The sequence below is a fragment of the Thrips palmi genome, unplaced genomic scaffold, assembly GCF_012932325.1.
Source record: "Thrips palmi isolate BJ-2018 unplaced genomic scaffold, TpBJ-2018v1 HiC_scaffold_1, whole genome shotgun sequence".
Lineage (NCBI taxonomy): Eukaryota > Metazoa > Arthropoda > Insecta > Thysanoptera > Thripidae > Thrips > Thrips palmi.
In genome coordinates, this window is record NW_023144620.1 from 12553124 (window position 1) to 12575253 (window position 22130).

Below are 22130 nucleotides of genomic sequence, written 5' to 3' on the forward strand. Positions count from 1 at the left end.
TTCAAACGAACGTGGCGTTCTCATTTTCGACAAACAGTGTAGGAGGGAATGTGTTGCGGGCTGCCTGCCAACCGACGCCGGTGGCCGGTAGAGTCACAACCAGTGCCATAAGCCACAAATCGAGCCACAAAAGTTAATCTAATTTCATCAATGAAATCCATGCTGTGTGCAAAAATGGTGACAATAAATATTTTCAAAACGTATAGGTATAGGAACTGATTTATTTTGCTGGGTAGTACTGCAAATGGACATTAAGACCATGAAAAATAAGAAGTTTCCAAAAAGAATCAAAAGTCACGGTAAAAGTATAGTACAAATCGAAAAGACACAGACGGAATGACAATGTCGACTGCGGGGGCGGTACCGTCCCCCGTGAAGCATAAGCCGCAGGCCTCAGGGAACAGAGGCGGATCCAGAGGCGGCCCTTCGGGGCAAAGTAGCACCTTTTGTCCATTTTCAAGGCCAAATGGCTTTTTGCCTACATTTCAGGCGTTTATCTGGGGAGAGGGGGCAAAAACCCCTTTGCTCCCCCTCCTGCATCCACCCCTGCATTGGCGAAGACGGCGCCCAGTCCCACGAGGCGTTGCGCCGCACAGCGATGGTCGGGGTTTCCGCTCTGTGACGAAACGCCTCGCATACACAGACTATCAGAGAGCTCCTCACAATGCAACTTTATTAGAAGAATATTCAAAACTGATCACTTAGAGATAAAGATCGACGAGTTGAATAAGCCCATTACGATTGCAGAACGAGTAGCCCCCAGAAAGATCCGTACATTTTACATTTTTTACATTTTGAGCAGAGACGTAAGACTTAGTCCCACCCCCCTTCTTCCCAGAGCCAGACTTCACGAAGGTTACGGGCCTTCCGTGTCACACAATCCATAGCTTATCCAAAAGAAAACAACCTGAATAAATTTAAATGGTAGGTTTCAACCAAAACGGTAGGTGAGCCCAGCAAGATGTTGAATTTTAGAGTCTGTGTCGGTTGTGGGGCTTCTTGGTCTGGCCCTTCATGCGGAACCAATCGAGTCTCCAGACAGGCACAGCTTCCGCAATCACCAGGGCAATCGCAATCCCTCTCACGCACGAAAACGTCATGCCCCACCTAGAGAGGGGAACCATCGGGATGGCCGTTGTGGTTCTTCTACAAGACATCCAATGGCAGTGGCACCGGAACACTTTCTGAAACGGAGGCGTTTCAACATTTTATTAGAAAAGAGTCGACTTAAAATGTATAGCCGTGTTTCCTTCCTTTCTTTCTCGACAACCTTAAAATATTTTACAGGAGAGGCTCGTTATTTTTTTCTTGTATCGAGCCACGAGTCGATCCAACAACTCCATTATTCCACAGCTAAACGCCCTTACCAGCACCTAAAAACAAAAACAAAAAACATAACACTTTCAAAGCATAGATCAGGCAAAGTTCCCATTTCCCATATGGCATCCAAGGCGAAATCTTTGAGGCAGGAATTTAGTTTGGCAGCAGCAGCCGCCCAAGTCCAGCATGGCGACGGGCGGCTCCGGGAGGGGGAGGAGGGGGCATGCTCCACTGCCCGGTCGGGTTTCGTACCGCTATGAAGGTAGGCAACGAGACAATCCGCCTGAATATAGGAAAAAGGAGACATCCCCCCGCCTTTCCGAAAAACAAGAGTCGCCCCTGTGTTGGCCTTGTATTGGCGCCGTCACTGTACTTACGGCTAATGGACTGCTCCGGGAACTGTTCACGGTTTCCTGCAGCTGCACCGGACCGGGGTGCTTGACTCTCCGCAGTCCGCAGCCCGCAGCCCTCCGGCCTCCTCAGGCCTTGGGGGCTGAAGGATCAGGCCACCGCCGCGCGCCCGCCGCGTCCGCGGACATAGCACTGCAGCGCACTGCAGCGCACTGCACCGCACGTGCAGGCACTTGAGGACCTCGCCCTGGCCTCGCCAGGCTGCCTGACTGACTCTGACCACTCTGACTGACTGACTGCGCTGCCGCAAGTTGCGGGCTGGCGGCTGCTTATCGTAAAACCCACTTCACTTATTTTGCCCGAGCGATCTCAACGACCCCCGCCCCCGCCCCCTCCATCTCCCCCGCAAACCAATCGCCACCATTCGCGTCATGAAGCAGGCCCGTGTTCATGTTCACCCGCAGCAAGCCGAGCAAAGGCCATCGCAGGGCGTGCGTGCAAGGGCCAAAGTGTAAAACGTTCAAATTAAATCAAAAATAGGCGCAAATAAATGTTAAAAGTGCAGGCAGTCAAATGTCAAGAACAGTGGCGTGGGGGGGGTCATGATCCCCCCTTTTGGCCATTTTGGCTACTAGACAGCCTGGAAGGTAGGCAAATTGCGTCATTTTCCTCCTGTAAGTAGGCAAAAAGCATGGCCTGACCCCCCCCTTTTTTTTTTCAAAATTTCTGCGCACGCCACTGGTCAAGAAAGCTGCGGATGACGTCACTCCAGTGGTACGCGCCGGCCCGATACTGCCGTGCTGGCGGACGTGCCGTCTGGCCCGTCTGGCCTGCAGCTCAGCTCGGCCGGAGGAAGTGTGAGCTCGTGTTCGTGCCGATAGGGTGCGCATAACACGCCTAGCAGGCGGCGGGGTCCCTGCCATAAAATATGCTAAAAATCGTACGACGAGTTCCAAGCTTGGGTCGGAATGGTGACGGGTGCGGGTCCAGGACAATGGACCCCACCATGGCGCCTAGATTTTCCTGAAAGGTAGGCAAAACGCCAGACTTTGCCCCTCCTTCCCCGCAAGTAGGCAAAAAGTTGTACTGTGCCCCTTCCTCAGGCTGGCTCTGGACCCGCCATCGAATAGCGTGGAATGGTGTGCGTCGTCGAGTGGGCAGGCCGGCCAGGCTCGGTGGTGGCGAGACGTGGGAGTCCCAAGTTGACCTTCCACGGGACGGGGCCTAAAGTGTGGTCCACGACGGCTCGCGACAGTTTGCCGCCGGTGACTCAGCGGCTAAGTTCGGCATGCGGGTGGCTCGCAAAAAAAAAGAGTCCACGTAAGGGAAAAATGAGTTTTATTCTTTCAGTTATCTTACATACGTACATACATACATTCATACACACATATACGTACATAACTTACATACATACATATTTACACATGGTACACATATGTACACGAAAAGTGAAGACGTTTAAAATGCACACAGAGGAAAACATGTCTCAATAATTAGGCCTTTGCAAAAGAAAGACAGCAAAAGAAAACTATGCTGCTTGGGGTCTACAGCTCTTCCTACAAGATCTTTTAGAAATGAGATTACTTTGCTATTTCAATCTAGATAAAATACTGCTTGGGAAACTTAACATGCACAATGCACATCCAACATAAAGATTTTGGCTGAAGCATGGGCAGCTTCAGATATCACAAAGATTACTCAAAATGTTCTGTGGCAGTGCTGAGAAATACAGGAAGTTGAGGAGGAGGGAAGACAAAATGGCGTCATAGAAAGGCGAGAGTAAGAATTTTCAGCACCTCAAAACTGAAGTAATTCCCGAAATAGAACAACAAAAATATTGTAGTATTGGCACGAACTACAAGCCAAAAAAAATGTTTATATTCTGGAACAAAAAAGAAATATTTTTTAAAACAGATACCTTCCTGTTCTGGAGGGAAGTGATGATGAAGGACATGATTCTTGGTCTAACATAGGCCGAAAGGGCATATCAAGGATATTTCTACTCAAACGTGAAGTAATGAAAAGACTGCATTGGCAGTGAGAGGAATGAGTTGAATTTTGCGTCATTTATGGCACTTGGTACAAACAAAGTGCATTTTTTTCATTTATGCATGATGGTTCTGCTTTGAAATAAAGCCGGATAAAATATGTTTCAAATCACAGAGACACTATTTTCATAGAGTTGCCATCACTTTCAAATGGTCCACTGATCAGATAGGCAAAACATAGTTTTAAATTATCTTCTTTTGGAGAAGTGAAAGAATTGTAAAGTGAAAAATGTTAACAATCTTCCTAATAAACTATCTACTGAGCAATAGTAAGTGGACCACAAGATATAAAAGGATTTTTTTCGCTATAAATGCTACTGGTTCATCAATAATCACTGGTCGGCGTACCCTTCGTGCCCAGATCAACCAAAGCTAAAGATGCCACGCATCTCATTATCTCATTCTGAAGGAGGGTCTTCTTTAGATCGCAGCCGCCCTGAGGCCCAATAGAAGCTGGCCAGGCACAGTGCGGTTACTTATCGGAAGTACTTGAGCCCGACCACCATGAGGAACTTCTCGAGGAACTTCTCCGAGTCCAGGACGGCGATGTGGGCCGCGCGGCCGATGAGGGCGTCGGCGGTGTGGGCGCTGAACGAGTGGTGCACGTCGTACCGCACGAACGTCACGTCGGGGTTGTTGATGATGGGGTGCAGGATGTTCTGCAGCATCTCCCGGTAAGCGGTGCCTGCAACACGAGTAGGCGACTGTCAAACCTGCCTCCAGCACCCAGCCGAGTGGTTCTGCAGAGTCTTTTCGTCGCCTTGTCTCTCTCGCACCCCCGGGACGCCCCACGAGTGCGACAGAGACAGAGCGACGCAACGACTCCCAGGCAGACGCGATACTCACCCTGCGCAGAGGTGTCCTTGACGGCGGCCTTGCACAGCTCGATGCGCGCCGAGTGCAGCGGCACGTAGCGGTCCTGCGAGGAGCCGCACAGCAGCACGTTCTTGAAGAGGTGCAGGTTGGACACCTGGCTCAGCTTGTACATGAAGGTCTGGCGCAGGTCCGGCGCGTCGCGGCACGACAGCTGCACGATGGAGTCGGAGCCCTTGAGGCGCGACAGCAGCCACACGCCCATGTTGACGAGGCCGCTGCTGTTGTACAGCGTGCCCAGGTGCGGCCCCACCAGCGACAGGAAGGTGTGCAGGCGGCCCAGCAGCGGCTTCATGCGCGGCTTGGCCAGCGCGGCGCGGATGATGACGTTGCCCAGCGAGTGGCCCACGAAGCTGATGCGCGCCGGGTTCAGCCCCACCGTCTCCACGTAGTACAGGATCTCGGTCACCAGCCGGTCGCCCATCGTGTCGAAGTCCGTCTGGGTGTCGCACTGCGGACAGAGAACTGCCAAGTTACAAAGGCCGTCATGCAGGTAGACCGATTCTGGACAGAACCTCGTTGCTCTCTCTCCCTCTCGCACCTATGCGGCACGCCGTATGAGTGCGAGAGAGAAAGTGCCGGAGCTGAGCGGAATCGTGCTGCGGGCAGGCTGGAGTGAGGGTACTCACCGAGTTGCGCTCCGACATGATGAACTCGAGGTTGGAGCCGGGCAGGCCCAGCTCCAGGAAGGCCTTGACGAGGCGCAGGTCGTACGAGTTGCCGCTCAGCCCGTGCACGCACACCACCAGGTGCAGGCCGGACGGCGAGTACATGCGGCAGGCGTCGCTCACGTAGAAGTAGGGCAGCGTGGAGGCCAGCGTGGCGAAGTCGCTGTAGATCATGCCGGAGAAGTTGATCTGGCGCTTGAACTCCTCCTTGGCCTTGGCGAAGCTCACGATGGCCTCGTAGTCCGAGCCGGCCAGGATGAGCTGCTGGTTGTCGTCCTGCATGTCCTCCGCCTCGGCCTGCGCCTGCACCGCGGCCGACTCCACGGCCAGCATGGTGACCTCCGTCTTCCTGCTGGCGCCGCTGCTACTGCTGCTGCTACTGTTGCTGGCGCTGCTGCTCGTGCTCTGGCTGGACAGCTTGTGGAACTTGTAGTTGTTGGACTCGACCTCGCGCTTCACCCTGGAAATGAGAAAACGAAAAGAACAGGCGTTAATTCAGTGCCGTCAGTGCCTAAAACGCGGCGTCGCGGGGCACTCACTTGGCCTTGTGCCTGGTGGCGGGGGTGTGCTGGTGGTGGTGGTTGTTGTTGTTGGCCGAGGTGGGCGACGGCGGGTCCAGCCCGCTGGTGATGGGGACGGGCCGCCGCCACGGCCTCTTGTCGATGCACGTGCCGGTCTTGTCCCTCGCCGCGGTGGGCAGCGTGTGGTAGCCGTCGCCCAAGCCGCCTAGGGTGTCCGCGCTGCCGTCCAGGCACAGCGGGGGTGGGAACTTGTGGCGCTTGGCGGGCACGGGCCGCGCCCCGGGCGGCGCCGCCTTGGCGGTCTGCCTGACCGCGGGCCTCGGCGACAGCCTCCGCAGCAGCAGCGAGCTGGACGCGCTGGACGCCGGCGAGGAGCCGTGGTCCACCGACAGCGAGCCCGACGCGGAGGCCGTGAGCTTGGCGCGGACGCCCATGGACGGCGACACGCGCTGCGAGTGGCTCCTCGGCGGCGTGCCGCTGGTCGCGGCGCTGTGCACGGCCATGCCGTTGTGGACGGGCGAGGTGACCTCGACGGCAAGCGCGGGCGACGATCGGGACGGCGACATCTTGGCCAGCACTGCCGGCAGCGACGGCCGCTTGGCCAACATGGCGGCCGAGGGGGGCGGCGACGGCGGGGGGAAGTCCACCAGGTTGGGGATGGGCGACGAGGACGTCGGAGGGTCGTCGCGGAACAGCTCCGGCGGTGGAGGGTCGTCGCAGAACATGGACGGTGGCGGCAGCTGCACCTCCTCGAAGGCGGGCTCGGCGGTGGCGATGGGGGCCGAGCAGGGCGCGGGCGAGGGCGGCGACACGCTGCCGGGCGCCGGGGTGGGCGGGTCCTCGGACGAGGGGTTGGCGAACCACACGGGAGGCAGTAGCGGACTGCTGCTGGACACGAGGTCCGGGAAGGGGAACTGGAACTGGTCGGGGACGTTCTTGGCGACGAGGTCGGGGACGGCGCGACCCGCTCGCTCGGGCGCCACGTCGGGGAGCGGCAGGAGCGGCAACGGTCCCTGCACGGGGCCTGGCGCCACGCGCGCCACCTGCACCTGCACCAGCTCCTTGAGGCGCGCGCGGAGCAGCTCGCCGCTCACCTCGCCGGCCCCTGCACCCGCGTCCCCGCGCCGCGCCGCGTCCACGCCGCGAGCCGCAGCCCCTACAGTGGCCGCCACCCCCACGCGACCGGCGCCGCGCCCCACGCGCACGATGGTGTTGACCTGCTCGCGGTCCGTGTCCGGGCTGAGCTGGCCGCTGGACGCGTCACGCGATGACCGCCGCGAGGAGTGTGACACCCAGCCACTCTGCTCCGACGTGACGTCGCCGTCACCGCCGCCTGGCACCTCCCCGTTGACGGACAGCGACACGGACGAGGATGTCGGCGGCGACCTGTCAACCACGGGGCTGAAAGACAAGCGGACACGTCAGTGGGATGCCCGCATCGCGTAAACCGACTTCGGCTCGGCAGCACGAGTACTCACATGGCGGCGACGAGCGCCGGCGAGGTGGGCGAGGTCGGCTCGCTGGGTGGCAGCAGCATGGCCGCCGACGCGCCCAGCCCTAGCTCGGTCAGGTTGGGCATGGACTCGCAGCTAGCGGCGCGACGGGGCGGCCGAGGCCGGCCGTCGTCGACGGGGAAGCCCAAGGCCGCGGCCACCTCGTCCAGGCCGAGGGCCAGGTCCACGCCCAGCACGCTGGGCAGGGACACGGTGCTGCGCGAGGAGCCCAGCCCCAGCGCGTCCAAGTCCGGCAGCGGCGGCACCACCACGCCGTCCACCACCACGCCGTTCTGGCCGCTCAGGTCGTACGGCACGCTGGCGCTCGTCTCCAGGCGGCGGTACGTGGTGTGGCCGTGCCCGTGCCGCGCCGCCAGGGCCGCGGCGTGCGGCGGGGAGTCGCTGTTGGACTCGGTGGAGGAGGCGGCGCCGTCCTGGTCCGGGGCGCCGGGTTGCGCGCGGAAGCGGCGGGGTGGCGGCGGCATCGCGCTGTCCAGGGTGATGCCCATGCCCAGCACGGCCATGCACTCGCTGCTCCGGGACAGCAGCTCGGCGTCGGACGGGCCGCCCGACGACACCCAGCCGTCGGTCCGCGGCACCGGCTGCCCGTTAGCGGCGACCCCGTTGGCGGCCTTGTGGCCGGCGCCGGGCGGGGCCTGCAGCGAGCGCAGCTGGTCCAGGGACTTGCTGTGCCTGGCGCTGCGCGCGTTGGCCGAGGCCCCGCGCACCGGCAGCGTGGCCGTGTGGTCCGAAGGGCCCTGGGCGTCGTGCTTGCCCTTGCGGTGGCGGTGGCGCTGCGGCTGCAGCGTGAGCGTGGCCTTGATGACGTCGCCCGCCTGCAGCTCCTGCTCGCCGACGCCCGTCAGGTCTGCAAACAGCGACACATGAACCGCCAGTTCACGCCGCGCTGAGTTCCAGCAACGCGCCGCGGCGCCTACCTGTGGACAGCGTGCTGTTGCTGGTCAAGGTGCAGGTGGTGGAGGCCGACGCGGGCCGCAGCAGCAGCTGCTGCTGCTGCTGCAGCTTGGCGCGCGACTCCAGGATGGCGGAGATGCCGCAGCTGCAGTCCTCGTGGTTGCCCACGTTGCCCAGGGCCGCGATGGGGAGCGAGGCGCGCGACGCCTGCTTGCTGTCGTCTGCAAGGTCATCGTCAAGGTCAGCGCGCGTGATAAGCGACGCAGCCCGCCACGCCACCGGAAGTAACCCGACACTGCATTCCGAGGGTCGTTTTCCTTGTCTCTGGCGCATGTGCGGAACACGAGTGCGAGAGAGACGGGCGACGAAAGCGACACTCGGAATGAGTCGGCAGCATGCACATTGCCCACTCACCTCGGCCGCCCAGCCCGAGCCCTGCGGCACTGCGGCGGCGCGCGAACTCGTCCACCTCCTGGTACTGGTCCTCGAAGATGATGGGCAGCGTGGCGATGTCGCCGTCCGTCTCCACGCACTGGATGGGCAGCGGCGGCAGCGTGGCGAGGTAGCGCGACCGGCGCGCCATCTCGCTCACCGTCAGGTAGTTCTGGTAGTTGGCGTCGTAGCAGCCGGCCGCCGAGTGCCGGGGGTTGTCCAGCACGAAGAAGGCCTCGGCGAAGCGCCGCACCTGCGAGCACACGAGGGGTGACCAACTGTAAAATTTTGTGTACAATGGTTGTGTGAATGATTGCTCGCGTTTTTGCCACACATGTTGCCTACTTACAGGCGTTTCTGCCTCTTGAATGTGGAATGTAGTCAAGTTTTGTACAATGAATGTAGGAAGCTGTCCTCCCTCACAGCCTTGCCACTTTCAAGCTTCCTCTTTTCTAATTTTATCTATCACAACGACCTGGCGGTTGTTTTCTCACCCGAAGCTGGTGGTGCACTTTGGACAGGTGCTGGTGAATCGGTTCTTTGAGCGTGAACGCGTCGAGGAACTTCTGCCATAGTAGGATGTTCTCGGCGCACAGCTGGGCGATGTCCTTGTTCGCGAGTGCGGCGAACTCCTCCTCGACGTCAACGCCCTGCGAGGCAAGGAAGCACTCGTCTACATTGGACTTCTAAACAGAAACCTGCGAGGCTTTTTGCGACTGTTAAGGTAGCAACTGACTTCTGCGGAAGTTCACAAAAGTACGATCTGTTCAAATGCACCCGAAGCCATTACGTTTAGGAGGACTGCGGCCCTCAACGATAAAGTAAGCTAATCAAAACTGAAGAGAGACATGCTAAAAGGCCGACGTGTGCATTAAAATCAAATATTACAGCAGAGTGAGAAAGAAAGAGATAGAGAGAAAGAGAGAGAGAGAGAGAGAGAGAGAGAGAGAGAGAGAGAGAGAGAGAGAGAGAGAGAGAGAGAGAGAGAGAGAGACAACAACTAATGCCACGCCTACGCTACGAGACGAGCGGCGAGCGGCCGCCGGGGAGTCTCACGCATCGGCTTACAGAGTTCGCAGTGGAGTCACAGGAGAAGGGCGCCCTTCTCCCGTGTCAAGATAAAGCTCTCAAGTCGACTAATTAAAAAAAGGAAACCTCAAAAGCAGTGTGAAAAGTTAAAGAAGAAAATTATTGGTATCTTGCTTTTGATCTGGAACTCGAGCCACGCCAAACTTTTCTTTTCAGAGAGAAAACAAATCAAGAGTTTAATTTTCAGGTCAAGCGCATCAAGGCTTGAGCTATTATTTTACAATTATTCCTTCGCTCGACAGTCTCGAAAGTTTTAGGTTCAAATCGCGCAGACAACAACGTAGTTCAAAAGGTTTTTTTTTTTTTTGCAATGCTCCTTTTAAGTGTCCACACTGATGGTAAGTGTTTTTTGCTGTTTACCCGGTGCTCGCGGTACTCTTTGTACGGCGTGGCCCCGTGGCCGTGGCCGAGGCCGCCCTGGTGCTCCGCGCCTTCCTTGAGGGTGGAGGCCAGCTGGCGGTGACACCCCTTGCCAAACACACCACAAAGGTGCCGTGAATCGTACCGAGGATGAGGTGACGTCAATCATTTGTCAATGTAGATGGTGCACAGTGTTACGGGTCTGTCTCTGTCTGCCTGTCCATGCACGTTCCTTCTCCAACGGAGTTGTTTTTAAAATAATAAGAGTGCTTGCAGACTACGAGTGAAAATCACTGAATAACGGAAGACGACAAGTCCGAGAGAAAACCAAGTAAGGAAACACACCAGTGCAGGATTCAGAAAGATTGGTGCGAAAATGGAAATCTGACTGCCTTTTGGTGGCAAAACATTAGTGCATGCAAAAACAAGTGTCCTTATAGAGTCTAGAAACCAGGTCCCCGCAAGGAATGGCAACGGAACGCAACGAAGGCCATTGCTGCCGGGACTGTGGTTTGTAGACCTCTGGGTCTCATCGATGAGTTAGTCCGTAAAGGGTGCACACTAACATGACAGTAACGGTGCGACAAATAGACATACATGTATGACAAGAAGAAACAATGAGTCAACATTCAAAGCGGGAAGGCCCAGGACAGCGCCTGCCGAACGCAGGGTAGGCAGTGCCGCCACACACGCGTGCTCGACGGTCCTGCCTACCCCACCGTTCGCAGGCGTTGACGGCCACCCCATTCCATCGCAGCCAGCCAGTGCACTGCGAGCTTACCTTGGCGAAGTCGCTGAGCGTGTTGAAGCGCTGCAGGCAGTCCTTGCTCTGCACGGGGGACTGCTGCCACTTGGGGAGCAGCTTCATGTACTTGTTGAGCCGGGTCTGCAGGGCCTCGTACGCGGCCAGCAGCAGCGAGCACACCTCCTGGTGCACGTGGCGCGCGTGGGCGAGGCGGCTGCTGTTGCTGCCCCCGCTGGCGCACTTGGTGGCGCCGCCGCTGCTGCTCTGTAATGGCGGAAAGGACGCGGGTTCAAATCCTGACGCCAAGCGCCTTTTTTCGGCCATCGCGCCACTCGGGGACTCACCAGGTTGCCGAAGAAGGCGGGCTCGTTCTTGCTGTTGTGGCGCAGGCTGAGCCGCTGCGAAGCACCGAGCCAGGGCTTGGTGCTGCGAGGGTTGCTGCAACACGAAGCATGCGTCACCGGGGCAGACGGGAGACTAGCATCAAAAGCGGACTGATTCCGAGAGTCGCTTTCGTCGCTCTGTCTCCTTGTTCGGGACGCCCCATGGGTGCGAGAGTGACAGATCGACGAAAGCAGTCTTCGGAATGAGCCTTAAGGGACGTGGCTACAGCGTTGAGTACTCACCAGCTCTGCACGTAGTGCAAAATGCTCCTCCTTGTGCGTGGCAGCATGGGCAAAACCAGGTCCAGTTAGCAAACAAGCGAACACACGCGTCACGCGTCACACGCACGCACGGCAAGGGCGGGATGGGGTCAGAAGCGAGCTGCACAAAAACTCATCTGAAGGGACGCCTTCCTGACAGTCGGCGTGAATGCGTAGCCACCAAGCCACCCTCGAAAAGAAAGGCTAATTTCGCGGAGCCTGCGGGACTTGGGAGGGACTCACTTGACGTGCGGCTGGTGCAGGGCGACGAGGGCGGCGTGCACGGTGATGGTGACGGCCGCCAGGTGGCTGTAGTCGAACAGGAGGGGCACGTGGTCGTGCAGGCCGCGCGTGGGCGGGAAGTGCAGGCGCAGCGTCCGCGCGCACACGCTCTCGATGCAGCGCTGCTGGTCCGGCCCGAACGGCTCGTCTGTGAACCACAGCTCCACGACCAGCGTGAAGTCGGCCCGCTCCAGGGTCTCCTCGATCTGCAACACCACAGAACGTCAGGCGTTGATAGCGATCAGCAACTTCTATCGGACATTCCCACAGCGCCTGCGGAACGCAGGATAGGCAGTGCGCCGCACAAGTGTGCTCGATGGGGCCTGCCTACCTGCCTCAGCGCCTGCCACACACAGGGAAGGCAGTGCGCCGCACACGTGTGCTCGACGGGCCTGCCTACCTGCCTCAGCGCCTGCCACACACAGGGAAGGCAGTGCGCCGCACACGTGTGCTCGACGGGCCTGCCTACCTGCCTCAGCGCCTGCCACACACAGGGTAGGCAGTGCGCCGCACACGTGTGCTCGACGGGCCTGCCTACCTGCCTCAGCGATTGCGATTAATGCCTGGACCACAAGTGATCGTCTGGCTTTCGGGCCCGCCCGGTCATGTCGGTGATACACCAGCACGTGACGGGGCGTCCCTACTGAGAGGAGTGGTTTTCTCGGTAGACCGGGTACATACGCCCACGCATCTGGCGCCTGCCACACACAGGGTAGGCAGTGCGCCGCACACGTGTGCTCGACGGGCCTGCCTACCTGCCTCAGCGCCTGCCACACACAGGGTAGGCAGTGCGCCGCACACGTGTGCTCGACCGGCCTGTCGTCGGCAGGCGTTTCCCTGTGGCACCCTGACGCCCTGACCCTTCCGCTATCCCACAGAACTCTGGCAAATGCCGCACCTTGTGGCTGTCGACCAGGATGAAGGCTCTGAACAGCATGACGTCGTCCAGCACCACCTCGTCGTTGCGGTACAGGATGTGGAAGGTCTTGGACACGGCGGTGCCGTCCACGGTGCAGGCCGGGAAGATGATCTCCACCCCTGCGGGCCAACAAGCGAGTGCTGTCACCGCGTCGTGCAAGGCGTTTCGTCGCTCTGTCGCGCCTACGCGCAACGCAGCACGAGTGCGAGAGAGACAGTGACGAAAGCGGTGTTCAGAATAGCTCTGCTGAACCGTGCCGTCGCGCAGACTCCTTCGCTGGTGGCTGGCGCTCTGCTGGCGCTATACTCACGTTCGCGGGGCGAGCGGGGCTCCCGGCCGCTCTTCCTCGGAGGCAGCGACACGTCCACCCTGACGGGCAGCTTGGGGGAGGTGCGGAGGGTGCACCGCACCTGGTAGTAGCTGGCGGCCAGTGGTACACCGTTAGACAACGCGCTCACACCTTTCTCGAGGCCCGGATTCACGCCAAAAATGACAAGCTAACTTACCCGCGCTGGAAGAGGTCCACATTGTAGAATTTGTATAGCTCCACAGAAAACTCAACCAAAGCTTGCAGTTCGGTCATCGCTACTCGGAGCGGTCCATATCCTTTAAAATGACGGGAAAATAAGGCTGTAGTTGTTGCAGGCGAGTGCTCGCTGTAAGGACTTCCCTTTTAAAACGAAGTAACATGTCACTCATCGTTAAATTTTTCATACTTTTGACACAGTTAAACGAGTGCAATTTGATGGTGGTGGTTGAATTAAGAAGAGGACAGCAACTTGAACATAAAGCGGACTACTCAATGTAACTTAGTGACATATTGAACTCATTTTCACTGTCTAGGATGCGTATGACTTTTGTCCACTCACACAACAACAGATCCTAAGGTTATAAGCATGTAATATAAACGCACGTCCATAAATAGGAAAACATGGAATGACAAAGGGACCAGGTGCCCAAGCTAAGACACGAGATTGGAAAGCCAGTATCAAAGCGGTAGCCAAGTAGGGTACAGTACGCACAACAGTTGGCCAAACACCTTGTGTCAAGGAACACAACTGAAGTTCCAATTTCGTCTGCTATGCAGAAGACCTACAGGCACATTCCTTACTTATCGTCAATGAAAACGCCACGACACTTACATTTCACGAAATCGTTTGTGTCCATGTGGATGACTTGCGCCCTCGTTGCAAGCTCAACTATTTGCAGACTAATGTTATTTATAAAATCTGAGAGATTTAGTGCAAAACTCTGATACCATAAGCAGACTACAAGCACTGCTTCGTGAAAAAACCGCCAGAGCGCGCTGCATGTACGCTCGACCCGGCCATCGAGATCTTTTCATGACCACGGCCACTCAGACAACTATGCCCAGATGTGGTCAATTTTAGCTCATGGCATGACGCGCGAATTTTCAAAGCAGGTCTCATGGTCTAATTCGCGATTTTTGGCGCTGTCTGATATCTTTTGAGCAGTTTCTTACGTTGTTGTTTCACCCTACACAGGTAGGGCAGGGTCATTGCAAAAAAATTGCAATTACACAAGAAGTGTTATCAAAGTAGGGATAAAAGCAGCATTAAACTCAATAAATTTCCTTAGTTTTATTTGATTGTATTAGTTTATTTTACAATAGTTCATGTTGCCAGGGTTTGGATTGTTCCAAATGATAAGAATGTAATACTAGCTAAAACTTAAACTTTTCTAGACAGCCATAATAATAGCTTTACACAAAGCTACCACCTAATTATGCATAGATCTTCTCTTCTCTCCTCTTCTTGGCAACCATGGCAGTTCCAGGTTTATGTTGGGCATCAGGATGATTCATCAATTCAGGTGGACAAGTAGATACAGGTGAAGACATTATGAGCTGCTTGAGATCATAGAACAGTGAGGAATCGTCCTTGGTACAGAATGACACAGCCACACCATTTTTGCCAGCACGGCCAGTACGACCAATACGATGAGTGTAGTCTATAAGAGAAAGAAATTGTAACAATTAGAAATGAAGCATACTTTGGATACAAAAGTAATAATAATAATTATTACTATTATTATTACTGTACCTTCAATTGTTTTAGCCATATCGTAATTGATGACCAATGATACATCTTTGATATCAATACCACGACCAGCCACATCAGTAGCAACCAGGATATCCTTAGTACCAGTCTTAAGACTGGCCAAAGCAAACTCTCTCTGCTCCTGTCCTTTACCTCCGTGAAGTGTGCAAGCATTGAACTGTAATAGGTCAAGAAAGGAAATGGGTTATTTTCTAATAGATAACTGCTGGTGTAATAGTAGATCAATAATAATAATACCAACCCCAAGCTTCTCCAAACCACGAGCAAGTACATCTGCTCCCTTCTTTTGGTTGACAAATATAATGACAGGTGGTTCAACACCACGGCTAAGAAGTTCCATAAGTTTACGCCGCTTGTCTTGTTCATTAAGAATGTAAACAATCTGTTCTGTACGTTCAACAGGTTTACCAATAGAACCAATGTATACTACTGCTGGTCTCCTGAGATAGGTTCTTGCCAATCTTTCAACAGCAGGAGGCATAGTGGCTGTAAACATCACAGTCTGGAAAACAAAAAAACCATAAATGTTACATTTGTGCCACTAAAAATAGATTTCATGAAATATGAAAAGGTCTGTGCATTTACCTGACGGTATTTTTTCTTTGAGTTGTAGTTAGCCAGGAGCTTAACCTCATCCTCAGCATCTTCGTTATCAGGCTTCAAATTAGTCACAGGCATATATTCAAGAATTTTTTGAACATCAGGCTCAAAACCCATGTCAATCATACGATCAGCTTCATCAAGGACTATGTATGTACATTGGCTCAACACTAAATATCTGTTTTCCAAAACATCAATTAAACGACCAGGGGTAGCAATGACAATCTGTGAAAAAGAAAAATACAAAATTCAACCATGGACTTCAACAAAATAATTTTAAAAATGAGTTTTACTGGCTTATACTCATACTGCATACCTCACAACCAAGACGGAGACGGAATCCCTGCTCCTCCCTGGACAGACCACCAACAACAACGACAGTTCGAATGCCAAGTGGACCACCAATCTTAATAGTTTCTTCTTCAATTTGCTGGGCCAATTCACGGGTGGGTGCCAAAATAATAGCATAAGGACCCTAAAACAATTAAGATGTAAGAATATATTAATGTAGTACAGAGTTCAAGCATTACTTTTGTTATATATCATTATATCTGTAAAATAGAAAGAAGCAACACATACCTGATCAGCATCTTCCATCCTCTCAATTTTAGGGAGAGACTGGATCCACATAAGCAAAGGGATGAGGAAGGCCAAAGTCTTACCAGAACCTGTCTCAGCAACACCAATAATATCCCTGTTCTGCAAACCAATTGTAATAGCTTGACGCTGGATAGGTGTTGGATCTTTGTAACCCACTTTGTCTATGATTTCTAGAATTTCTGCTGGAATGGAGGATTCTTTCCAGCTGCGAATAGGGTCTGGAATACGGCCTCCCTTGATTGTTATGTTATAATCTTCTCTGAATATACGCCAATCTCTTTCAGTCATTTCATCACATGCTTTATCAGACCAGTGGCGATCATCCCAGCGCTGTTTATCTTCCCTCTTTTTGACCTTTTTCAGGCGAACCTTTTCTTGTTCTTTTTCAGCCTCTGTTCTTCTCTTTTCAAGAAGCTCACCATAAAACTTGGACTGATCTCTTTTCTGGGCTTTGATGTCGATGCCAGCAACATTTCCTCTTCCAAAGAATTGAACCTACAAAATTTAAAGCAAAAAATGAATTAAATAGAAAACAGTTTTTTGTTTCACACTCTAAAATTAAAACCATAAAATATAGAAATTAGAAAATGTATATTACCTGATGGCGTTCTTTGTAAATATTGTTGTAATCAACTGAGGTATCCTCTGAGGCATCCCAATCAAAAACAAATTTACGATCATTCAAACGTCTGACTCTCCTCTTCTTTTTCATCAAGCCGAGGTATCTTTCTTTGATGGCCTCCTGCTCTTTTTCTCGGTCTTTGGGCGTTGCTCCTTCTTCACCATCTCTATCCCTGCGGCCATCTCTGTCTCTGTTGTCTCGGTCTCTATTCCTGTCTCTATCTCCAAACCGATCTCTATCTCTGTCTCCAAACCGGTCTCTTCCTCCAAATCTTGGTCGGTCATTAAACCTGTCTCTGTCTCCGTCTCGTCGCCTGAAGTCACTGGGTAGAAAATCACGAGTAAATTCATGGTAATGGATTCCTTCCAGCTTAGAGAAAAATCATCAAACTTAAGATACCTACTTGTCCTGGTCCCCATCATACCGGCCCCTGTGGGGTCCAGAGGAACTAGCTGCAGCAGTTTGAGAACCACCTTCTTCAAGAAGACGGCTGAACTCCAATCGTTTTTTGCGCTCCTCCTCCTGCTTGCGGCGAATCTCTTCTGCTTCTTCCTGCCGCTTGCGGAGAGCTTCAGCAGCCCTTTCTTCTTTAGTCAAAAATTTGGGCTAAGGGAGGAAAACACAATCTATTGAATAAATTCCTTGTCATAAGATACCAGAGTAATATTGAACAGTTTACTTACACGATTGCGAGCTTCTTCCTCTGCTTTTTTCTTAGCAAGAAGTTCTTCTAGAGAGAGTGGTTCTTTGCGGACAGGTTTCACTTCTTCTTCCTCGGGTTCTTTCTTGAGATCCTTCTCAGTTTCCTCTTTCTTGACTTCATTTTTAGCATCCTTAGCCCTTTAACAGAGGGAAAAGATTATCAAAAACTATGCTAATGATTAACAACACAACAACACAATACATATGATGTTCGACACTTACGGAGATGGTTTGGGATCTCGTGGTCTATTTTTGTCCCTTTCTTTGTCTCTATCCCGGTCCCTTTCCCTTCCGTCCCTAATGTCCCGAGGTCGGTCTTTGTCTCTGCTGCGGCTGCGAGAGCGTTTGCGAGCTCCATCCTTGTCTCGAGCTCGGTCTCTCGACCTGCTCCTACTTCTACGAGGCTTGTCCCTTTCTCTTTCTCTGATGTCTCTGTCCTTCCTCTCCCTCTCCTTCTCCTTCTCACGGTCTCGGTCCTTTCCTCTGTCTACTTTGTCTGTCCGCTCACGACTCCTACTGCGTCGCTGTTCTTTTCGATCACCTGCCATTGTTTTCACTCTGTTAAATAAAAACATGGGGATGAATAAAGAGAAGATCACTGTTGAATGAAACAAAAATTAGAGAGGCACGTGAAGAATGGTGTAAAGCTAGCTTAAACAAAAGTGGAGTCTGAACAAAAGCTTTAACATGAGTAAGAGAAAGTTTAAGAAGTTTTAACAGAGGTAAACATAACCCTGCTTCCAAGAAAACAGATAGACAAGATGCCAAAAGGGACTAGCGACATACTTACTAACCTCTATTAAAACATTCAGAGGTTTGGGACTCAGGCAACATTCATTTCCTTGCAATTAGGTAAAACCACAAAGTCAATAGGTCAATCGTCTTCCAAACGTCGAAAACAGAATTTCAGAGGATTTGGTTTACACCGGGCACATATATGGAGGGTATCTTCCAAAAATAGCCCCAACCTGCATTCACTGAACTGGAACGTACCCTTTCCACCTTCGAATGTCACCTGTTTACGTTTGTGATGGCGGCTGTACAGTTATGTAGTGTCCCTGAATCTTTTTAATTTATATCTATGTGTTTACTGTGACGTCTGCAAATCTGTGGGAGACGAAGAGACACTCTCTTTTGAGGGATCTCCCCTGACTGCACATCCTGAACCTCAAGGAGAAACTCTACGACAGAACGTCTTGACAGATGAGATGAGATGTCCAACCTGGCAGAAATGGCTGAGCCGACCACAATATTTACGTTTGTAAGACCAGCGAGAACAACATTTGCGAGCACCGGTGATGCATCTCTCTGAACTCTCCCAGTTTCGGGTGCCGCACGGCAACATGGACGGAATCGGGGATACGTACGAGGAGGGTAAACCTTCCTTCTGGAAAAAGAGTAGCAAGGCTGTCCCGGGACGCCCCAGCCCCAAACGCGACCTTAGAAGCAATTCTTTCAAGAGCTCCTCAACATCCACGTCGTTTCAAGACTTTCAAGAGAGTGTGAATGATGCCTGGGATCTGGCTGATGATGACATTTGTGGCTCAACTGGTGTCACCATCTCCAGTCGAGTCTCACAATCAGCTGCTTTGAGTGTCATCAACAACCATCGCAACACTGCTGGCAGTGAAGAGGAACGTTCATCACAGCAACCCATTTTATCTGAGCAGAAAAAGACTGAAGCTATCCAGCGCTTAGCCCTTCTGCAAAATTCGCAAGCTACCCCTACTGTTAATGCACAACATACTCCTCATCATGCGCGTCAGTTCCCTGGACGACCCCAGCCTCTTCGTGGACTTCCAAGCTCCGGATCTAGAGAAGGAGAGGAGTCGAGCAAATTAGAGCGCTTCCAACCATTACTCGAGAGCACTCTGCTTAATTTAGAAGATCTTCGCCAGTTGAGTTGGTCTGGAATCCCTGTTAAAGTACGAGCCATAACGTGGCGTCTTTTATCTGGCTATGTCCCAGCAAACTTAGAAAGACGTCAGCAAGTTTTGGAACAAAAGCGCCAAGACTACTGGAATCTTGTAAAGCAGTATTTCAACACTGACAGAGATGAAGCATATGAAGATACCTATCGCCAGATCCATATTGATATTCCAAGAATGAGCCCTCTCATCGCATTATTTCAACAGCAAACTGTGCAAGAAATGTTTGAACGTATTTTGTACATTTGGGCTATTCGCCACCCTGCTTCAGGGTATGTTCAAGGAATGAATGATCTTGTGACTCCATTTTACATTGTGTTCCTGCAAGAGGCTATTCCTGCTGACAGTGACCTGGATACTTTTAATGTATCACAGCTTACAAAAGAGCAAAGAGATATTATTGAAGCAGATTCATTTTGGTGTTTGTCCAAATTTCTTGATGGTATTCAAGATAATTACATATTTGCTCAGCTAGGCATTCAAAGGAAAGTAAATCAGCTGAAAGAACTTATTCAGAGAATAGACTCAGCTCTTCATCGTCATTTGCAACAGCATGGAGTGGACTATCTCCAGTTTTCTTTCAGGTGGATGAACAATTTACTGACAAGGGAGCTGCCTCTTTACTGTACTATTCGTTTGTGGGACACTTATTTGGCAGAGTCTGACGGATTTGCTTCTTTCCAACTCTATGTCTGTGCCGCTTTTCTCATGCACTGGCGTCAGGAATTGCTTCAGGAAAAAGACTTTCAAGGTCTCATGTTAATGCTGCAGAATCTCCCAACTCAGCGGTGGACTGATTCTGAAATTAGTATAGTTGTTGCAGAGGCTTATCGTCTTAAGTTTACTTTTGCAGATGCTCCAAACCATCTGCAAAGTGGTGATAGGTAATGCTAATGAACTGATCTTCCATGCCTCTGTTTTAGACTTTCAATGATGTGATTGGCACTGTTATTTTCTGCTCTAAAGAATATTTATAGGGCCAGTCTTGAATCAACCGTGATGTGTCATGGATTGAGCCTAATGTTACAATTGGCAGGTCTTCTGCATTTAAAAGAAATATTTACAGATAAACTGTAAATTTTGTTTTTTGGTTTGATTAGAATGTATTTGTAGCTATAAATATATTATATATATGTTCACATGGTTACAGTGAAGTCACAAGCATAATATTTGGCTGTGGGTTGATTTCAGATTGTTTGCAGTGATTTCATTGAAACAGGAAGCTGTAAACTACAAATATTTAAAGGTTGTGCTTTTCTTCTTTAAAATTAAAACAGCAAAAACAAAAAAAAAAATCATTATTAATGTTATGCCAGGATTATGTCCTGCAACCTTGTGATCTGATGTCACAAAACGTCTTCTTTATTTCTATTGTTGTACTTCGTCCACCAATGGAAGTTTGATATTGTTCTGTTTGTGAGAGCCAATGTCATGTGTTATCTGTGATAAGTTCAAACCAGCATTGCGCATCACAGTTAATATATTTCAGAATTTTTTAGTGTGATTCATTTATTGTTGATTAAAAACCACCATGTCAGTGCCAGTTCATATATCTCTGCAGACATACAATGTCAAAGTGATACTTAAAGTACTACACAAATGAGCTACTTGGAGAGCTGTCTTTTTTTGTGTTGCTCTCATATGTCTACTTACACTACCATTGCCAATGTCTCATTTATATTTTAATATGTTTCTAATGCAAGTGTGAAAATATGTTTCATTTTCAACATATTTGTTATTGTTATCATTTGTATGTGCCACACATGATGGTTGTGTGATTACAGCTGTGCCCTGAATATCACATAATACCTCTTGGTTGCTTCTCCTTGTATCATATGAGTGTGGCTTGTGCATATTTGTGTTCAACTACACTAATTTCATCGCCATCTGCTTAAGAACTGAGACATTTATTTGAATATTGTTTTATTTGTTGTTGGGTATTGTTAGAGTTGGACCAACATGTAAAGGTACCAATGTATAAAGAAATTCATATCGTCCTAGTGTAATGATTGTACATAAAGACGAGCATCGTTATTACATAAATAAATGAAGTTGCAGGAATGAGGTTTTCAATGTGTATTTCTGCTTGGCCAAATTTGGATATTTCATTCGTTGGAATATACTACTCTGCCGTCAATTGGAAATTCTATTACTTTCATTCCTTATATGTCACAACTGAGCAGCCAAAAAATCTTTCTATGCCTATTTCACATTGTCAGAGCAAAAGATGTCAAAACACCACAGAAAATAATAATCTGGTACACTTGTGCCTTTCAAGGTATGCAATACAGTATAGTATGTGTGTTTAAAGTATTAAACTGGTGATATTTTAATACAGATTAATTATTGGAAAGATCAGATGTGTTGTCATTATTATTACCTGCTTGCTAAAAGACTCATCGAATAGACGACTTGAGCTAGGGGAAAGAAGAGGAAGAAAACACCTTCCCGAACATGGCGGCCGGCCCCTCATTGGTCCTAGCAGCCGACGGCGGCCGTCCGCCATGTTCGGGAAGGTATTTTCTTCCTCTTCTTTCGCCTAGCTCAAGTCGTCTATACAACTTTGAAATATGCCGCTATCAGATACATACACAGCTACCAACCTTCCCGCTCTAACACCATACCATTAGAAAACTTGGATTTTTAAGGTAATATAAATCCTTTTCAGACCTCAAAAAGATCTCGAAACAGCCGCATTACGATTATCAATTCGGATGCATCGCAAATTGAAGGCATTTCGATCTAATTACTTACCAATGCAATGTTAACTTGCACCCCCTGTCGAATCAACAAGCGAAAATTTGCGCCAAAATTAGACCAGGACTTCAACGGGAGGTTCGAAGCGGTATCGTGCACTTTCATTTTGGACATCTTTGGTTGATTTTCGTACGTATTTTGAACCATTTTCAGCATTCGTTGACATTGCAATGAGCTTCC

The 22130-nt window shown here is 51.4% G+C and overlaps 3 protein-coding genes and 1 long non-coding RNA gene across 4 annotated transcripts; 1 reads left to right on the forward strand and 3 right to left on the reverse strand.

Annotated features, from left to right (window-relative positions):
* Positions 1-201: 201 nt before the first annotated feature.
* Positions 202-1949, reverse strand: LOC117649638. The gene is made up of 3 exons (XR_004587986.1): positions 1698-1949; positions 1271-1373; positions 202-1184 (listed from the first exon to the last, which is right to left on the reverse strand). It is a non-coding gene; the product is annotated as an uncharacterized LOC117649638 (long non-coding RNA).
* Positions 1950-2992: 1043 nt separating this feature from the next.
* On the reverse strand, positions 2993-13633 carry LOC117646597 (protein FAM135A). Its single transcript, XM_034387688.1, has 18 exons — positions 13530-13633; positions 13377-13455; positions 13167-13266; positions 12971-13080; positions 12640-12779; positions 11703-11947; positions 11442-11471; positions 11160-11253; positions 10852-11079; positions 10071-10178; positions 9116-9271; positions 8604-8874; positions 8213-8410; positions 7260-8142; positions 5800-7182; positions 5222-5720; positions 4566-5043; positions 2993-4404 (listed from the first exon to the last, which is right to left on the reverse strand). Exons 3-18 carry the CDS (start codon positions 13241-13243, stop codon positions 4196-4198), a joined length of 5109 nt encoding a protein of 1702 aa, XP_034243579.1. The 5' UTR covers positions 13244-13266; positions 13377-13455; positions 13530-13633; the 3' UTR covers positions 2993-4195.
* A 613-nt stretch (positions 13634-14246) lies between these two features.
* Positions 14247-18219, reverse strand: LOC117646979 (probable ATP-dependent RNA helicase DDX23). Its single transcript, XM_034388461.1, has 11 exons — positions 18060-18219; positions 17488-17823; positions 17247-17403; positions 16967-17169; positions 16540-16885; positions 15921-16436; positions 15658-15816; positions 15327-15566; positions 14983-15243; positions 14724-14898; positions 14247-14631 (listed from the first exon to the last, which is right to left on the reverse strand). Exons 2-11 carry the CDS (start codon positions 17811-17813, stop codon positions 14405-14407), a joined length of 2610 nt encoding a protein of 869 aa, XP_034244352.1. The 5' UTR covers positions 17814-17823; positions 18060-18219; the 3' UTR covers positions 14247-14404.
* A 43-nt stretch (positions 18220-18262) lies between these two features.
* Positions 18263-21551, forward strand: LOC117647707 (TBC1 domain family member 22B). The gene has a single exon (XM_034389633.1). It carries the CDS (start codon positions 18564-18566, stop codon positions 20079-20081), a length of 1518 nt encoding a protein of 505 aa, XP_034245524.1. The 5' UTR covers positions 18263-18563; the 3' UTR covers positions 20082-21551.
* The last annotated feature ends 579 nt before the right edge of the window (positions 21552-22130 follow it).